The sequence below is a fragment of the Aegilops tauschii genome, chromosome 5, assembly GCF_002575655.3.
Source record: "Aegilops tauschii subsp. strangulata cultivar AL8/78 chromosome 5, Aet v6.0, whole genome shotgun sequence".
Classification (NCBI taxonomy): domain Eukaryota; kingdom Viridiplantae; phylum Streptophyta; class Magnoliopsida; order Poales; family Poaceae; genus Aegilops; species Aegilops tauschii.
Window position 1 is genome coordinate 470,243,006 of NC_053039.3, and position 5,369 is coordinate 470,248,374.

At 41.2% G+C, this 5,369-nt stretch overlaps 1 protein-coding gene across 1 annotated transcript; it reads right to left on the reverse strand.

Annotated features, from left to right (window-relative positions):
• Positions 1-282: 282 nt before the first annotated feature.
• LOC109781983 (DNA repair protein recA homolog 1, chloroplastic) lies at positions 283-4,667 on the reverse strand. Its single transcript, XM_020340574.3, has 13 exons — positions 4,388-4,667; positions 3,587-3,678; positions 3,424-3,499; positions 3,273-3,335; positions 3,052-3,181; positions 2,387-2,472; positions 2,178-2,303; positions 1,998-2,102; positions 1,873-1,929; positions 1,719-1,781; positions 1,569-1,645; positions 935-1,007; positions 283-634 (listed from the first exon to the last, which is right to left on the reverse strand). Exons 1-13 carry the CDS (start codon positions 4,577-4,579, stop codon positions 533-535), a joined length of 1,242 nt encoding a protein of 413 aa, XP_020196163.1. The 5' UTR covers positions 4,580-4,667; the 3' UTR covers positions 283-532.
• Between the last annotated feature and the right edge of the window lie 702 nt (positions 4,668-5,369).

Consider the following 5,369-nt stretch of genomic DNA (forward strand, 5'->3'; position numbering starts at 1 on the left):
CCATGCTTAGTCTTCATTATGGTTTTAGGGGAATTTTCTGAAATTGACTAGGTATAATTTCATATCTTGTCTGTTCAGAACGGCCCCACGCCAAGCCCTGGTTGCTCCCCTGCGTGTCATTCTTTTTGCATTGTGTTCTATTTAGCACCCTATTACTGTCCTGATTTTTTATATCTACTTCTGGCAATAATTTTCTGCGTGAGCAATTATTTCAATTTCTAGTGCTTCAAGCTTAATGTTTTGATTGAATTTTCATATGAGATAGATTGTCTTTTCCCATGATTAACTGGTCAAGCCCTTTTTAGTACTGGTGGATGGTGGTACATTGTTGCTGTTGTTACAGCAAACAACCAACATATCAAAATCCTAAGAACACAGGGTGTACCACTGAAACGTTCGCTTAGGTTCGGCGAAGAAGGGCCACTATTAGCCGCTACAATTCTGATGCTAGACGCTATGGGGTCAAAATTCCTGGAATTGCGCTGCTAGACAGACGGGTTAGCGGTTCGTCTTCGGGGCTTGATGTTCGTCGTCAGTCATCATATACTTCCTCCTCCTCGGGTTGCGACGACGACTGCCCGAAAGCTAGCATGGCCATATGCCTGGTTCCTTCTGGTATCATGGCTCGGACTACCTGCAAGTGTACCAAGCGCAGTTGTAAGGAAAATGATGTGACGCTAGCGAAACGATAAGGCCAATTGTTCATTAGATAATCTTTCTTTTTTGCATCTAGTACTTTTTTCGTTTAAATGGCTAATCAATATAGCAGGCATGTCCAAATGTCTGAGTCACATGGTGACGGCTTCGTATATGACTTGGGAGCACGTAAATAATACGGTATGAAATGTTTCAGATCAGGTAGTGGTGAGGTAAATACTCGCAGTTGTTCTAGCAAACAAATGTCTAAACAGCGCAGGTGTACAATCAAACAAACCTTTTCTATCTCATCGCAGACGGTTGGATTCTCTCGGAGATACTGCAGTGCCTTTTCTCTACCTTGACCCAGTCTGCACACAAAAAGAGGAACACATGAAAGCTGCAAATTTATAGTTTATCAAAACAAAAATGAAATATACTCATTGTTATTTTAATTTGAATGAAGTTACATAATAACATTAACTACGATTATGCCCCTGTTTGGAATATGCAAATCCAACAACAGATTTCCGAAGCAGTATATAGAAACAATCATAAAATATTAAAACACAAGAAAATTATGTGAGACCACCTTGGAGTTTTCTGGCTAGTTTCCTGTATGGATATATGTAGCAGACGTTCATATCCTCATAATCCTCAAATTTAAGCAAATGAACATGAAGTAGAATTCAGACAGTATAGGCTACATAAAGTTACTGCAGTTCCACAAAAAGAGGAACAGGAATTCAGTACATATGATATGATATGATGGTTCTACAGAATCAAAGGGCACATATAGCCAGCCAAAACACATTTAGTTCACATGGTAATAGGACTGGGGAGAATGGCATGACAGGATAGCTGCTAGAAGGTTGTGTTTTGCTAATACATTCACAAGCCGTAATGAATTTCTTCTAAAGCTACCGGCATACCTTATATCTTTGTAACTATACCATGAACCCTTCTTTGCAACAACTTCCATCAGCTCAGCACAATCAAGAATGCAACCCTGTATGAATTCTCTCTTTAGCAAAAGATCTAGTGAGATCCAATGAGAATAGCTGAAAACTTTGTACACCAACCAATTTACTAACGCCCTCCCCAAACATGATCTCGAATTCAGCTTGCTTGTAGGGCCTGGAGACCTTGCAAAGAACAAAAGAAAAGACAATCATGCCCAATGTACAAAGTGTGGAGCAAAATACAAAACAAGAAGTAGACTTCTTCACGACATACTTTACTCTTCTGCACTCTGACACGGACCTTGACACCAATATCTTCATCTCCCTTGGCCTTGGCAAAATAAGATGAACTTTCTCAAGTCATGTCTTACGGAAGGTGAAATATTTTGTCTATCTTACAGATTTTATCTTCCCAATGTGTCGTATCTCTAGGCGAACTGACGCGAAGAACTTCAAAGCTATCCCTCCACTAGTGACTTCAGGGTTCCCATAGAATACTCCAATCTAGAAAAAACGAAATTAATTAGATGACAGAATAAGATGGAAATGAACAGTCAGGTGAGAGCTAATGTAGAACACCTTGTATCTTATTTGATTCAAGAACATTAGAGTACAACCAGCCTTTGAGGCATTGCCTGACATCTTTCTCAATGCTTGACTCATCAGACGAGCTTGTAAACCCATCTGCTGCATCCCTATCTCACCCTAGCAAATAACTGAATCATATTTTTCATGCATCATATTGAATATAAATCTATGCTAAAAACAAAAAGGAAAGAGAATCATACTTCAATTTCCGCACGTGGAGTGAGAGCTGATACTGAATCAATACAGATGAGATCTATTGCTCCAGATCTGCACATGCGGTCCGCAACTGGTAGAGAAAGAGACATATTAGTCAAATCACGAAAACAGAAGTCTAACAACCACTAGGCTGTGTTTGGCATCACGGGTGGATTCTGATAATCCGGTTTGCACACAATAACTAACCCTTCAACCGTAGCAGGTGCTTGAAATAGTATATGTACCAAAATAAAAATAGATATGTATGCACACATTAAAGTTACAATCCAAGAATTTCTGGTCATCAAATCAAAATACGTCTATGAATAATAGTTAACTTCAGAAGGGCTAAGTTATTTTTTTGGCAAAAGATGCTAAAAATATATTAGATGCCACAAATGCCAGGAAAATTATAAAGCTGCAGTGTCATTAATTATTGTTACATGTCAATCAGATGGTAAAAGATAAAATGTCACGCAAAAGGTCCTCTACTGTAAGAGAAACTTTGTGTGCGAAAAATACAAAATAGTCACTAGCATGCGAAAAATCCAAGTTAGTCACTACTCACTATGTAACCCTGTTTACAGGTACAACAATATTACAACAGATGCAAGTAAGATTATTCAAACAAAAGGTACTGAGCCCTCATAAGCAGTAGAGAATGTATTACTTTCTAGTGCCATCTCTCCATTGTCAGGCTGGCAGACAATCAGATTTTCAATATCTACCCCAAGCGCTTTTGAATAAGCTGGATCAAAAGCATGCTCTGCATCAACAAGCATGGCATTTCCTCCTAGCTTCTGCATATAGGATGTTGGGGGTTTGAAGTATCGTTAAGTTCTATGGGGATCATGAAATATACAATGGCGTCTAATATAGGAAGAAAAAAACCTGTATCTCAGCAATGGCATGCAGAGCTAGAGTGGTCTTTCCACTGCTTTCAGGACCATACACCTTCAATTTATTGTAAAGTTGCAAAAATCAGAGCAAATGGTGATCCGAAGGTGCCACGATGAAAGAAGAATAAACTATAGTAAGTTACCTCTACTACTCTTCCTTTTGGAAGGCCACCGCCCAAAGCAAAATCTAGTGTTAAGCAACCACTCGGAAAAGTCTCACTGGATAGACAAGGTAACAGTAAGTATGAATAGCATGCATGGAACTTATAAGGGGATTTTGATATATTTAAGCAATTAAGAACATACACAAAAGCACCACCAGCACTGCCTAATCTTGTAACGCTTCCTTTTCCAAAAGAATTGTTTATGTCAGTCATTGCTGCATCAAGAGCTTTTTGCTGTAGATGGAATTGTAAAGAGTATGTCATTTGTCTTAATAAGAAGCAATAATTAACTACAGTATTTATCTGCTATCAACTTGGGAAAAAATAGCATAGCTATTTCACAAAGAATGCCACAGCCTTGTACGGAAAAAATTGACATGCCTATATAAAGTCGAGACAGGATGCCTCTCTTAGGGCAACATCTATACTGAGAATAATACATCTGAAGTTCAGTATATAGAACTAAAGCATCGTTTACAGTTTTGTCCCCCGTAAATTGCGCAGCAGAGGGTTGTCTTTTCAAGTTCATTGTCATTATTCTTGTCCAAGTCAAACTTAGCATAACCACAGCAGCCAATAAGAGAGAGCAGTAAGAATGTAAGATGGCAAGCAAATGCTAAACTATAAGACAATAGTTTCCTGAAGTATCGGAAGTACACTCCGGTCACTGCAATGCCACTATGCACCCTAGGTATTCGACACAATGCACAGCCCAAGAAAAGCAATATAAGCAGCAGCAGCGACAACCTATGTCGTAGAAAAGGCAGCAATTTTTCTTGCTTCAAAGTTCCACCTCACCGCGGCGCCACACTCCAGGTTCTCAGCGCCAGGGGAACGCACCGCGCCTTACCCGGACCGTACATCACTTGTTCGGCCGAATGGCCGGAAGAAACGAAAAATGGACGGGAAAGAACAAGAAACAAGGAACGGGGAAGCTTCTTACGCGGTCTATCAGTCGAGGGTCGTCCTCGCCGGAGAGCGCGCCGTTCCCGACGCTGGCAACGAACTCACAGCGCAGCCGGCGGTTGCCGCGTCCGGAGGCGCTGCTCGCTGAGGCGCACGGCGCGGGGACCCTCCTGCGGGGACGGGGCAGGATGGCCGGGGTGAAACGTGCGGCGGCGGCGGCTGTGGCCATTGGCTGCGTGGCGGCTGAGGTCCACGGGGCCGCGTGCTCGATTTGTAGGGGTGGAGTGAAGGGGGAGAAGTCCTTCAAGAAGCTCGGACAGGGAGGGTTTAGCGTGGCGGATCGATCGCGTCTAGATTCGTGCAGCGACACAGTGGGTTTAGGTCTTTTGGCTCATGGTAGGATATAGGAATGTCCTAAGAATAGGAAAGCTGTAGAAAATGAAACGGCATGTATCTTAAATTTTATGAACATAAAAAGGAGATGTCATTTTTTTTAGGATAAAAAGGAGATGTCATTTGGTTCATATGATAGGATATTTTTTTCCGTCGAGTCCAAGATAGTGTTCCTTTTTAATCCTTTGAAATATGAAGGATAGAAGTCAATCCTGTATGGAAATGTGATTCTATTCCTATATAAATCAAAGGACTAAAGGAATATTTTCTACGAAAATCCTATCATACAGAATTCTTACAAAATTCATGTAAACCAAAGGAGGCCTTAGTTTTTTCCGAGGAAACATCTGATCTATTCATCTTCAATCATAGCAGTACAAATCAGAAATAATAAAAATTACATCCAGATTCGTAGTCCACCTAGCGACGACTACAAGCATTGAAGCGAGCCGAAGACGCGCCACCATCATCGCCCCTTCCTCACCGGATTCGGCAAAACTTGTTCGTCGAATAAGATTAGCGCGTCTTCGGCAAAACTTGTTATAGTAGACAGTCGGGAAGTAATCGTGATAAGGCCCCATAAGATCAGTGCGCCAGAACAACAATCGTCGCCGATGAGAAGTAGC

What these genes read in the sequence shown, in the direction of transcription:
- LOC109781983 (XM_020340574.3), bottom strand. Translation starts at nt 4,579, where the DNA reads ATGGCCACAGCCGCCGCCGCCGCACGTTTCACCCCGGCCATCCTGCCC. An exon ending in TGGAGAGATGGCACTAGAAA is followed by an intron (nt 2,473 to 3,051) that starts GTAATACATTCT and finishes TTTCTCTACCAG; the next exon opens with TTGCGGACCGCATGTGCAGA. An exon ending in GGGAGGGCGTTAGTAAATTG is followed by an intron (nt 1,646 to 1,718) that starts GTTGGTGTACAA and finishes GAATTCATACAG; the next exon opens with GGTTGCATTCTTGATTGTGC.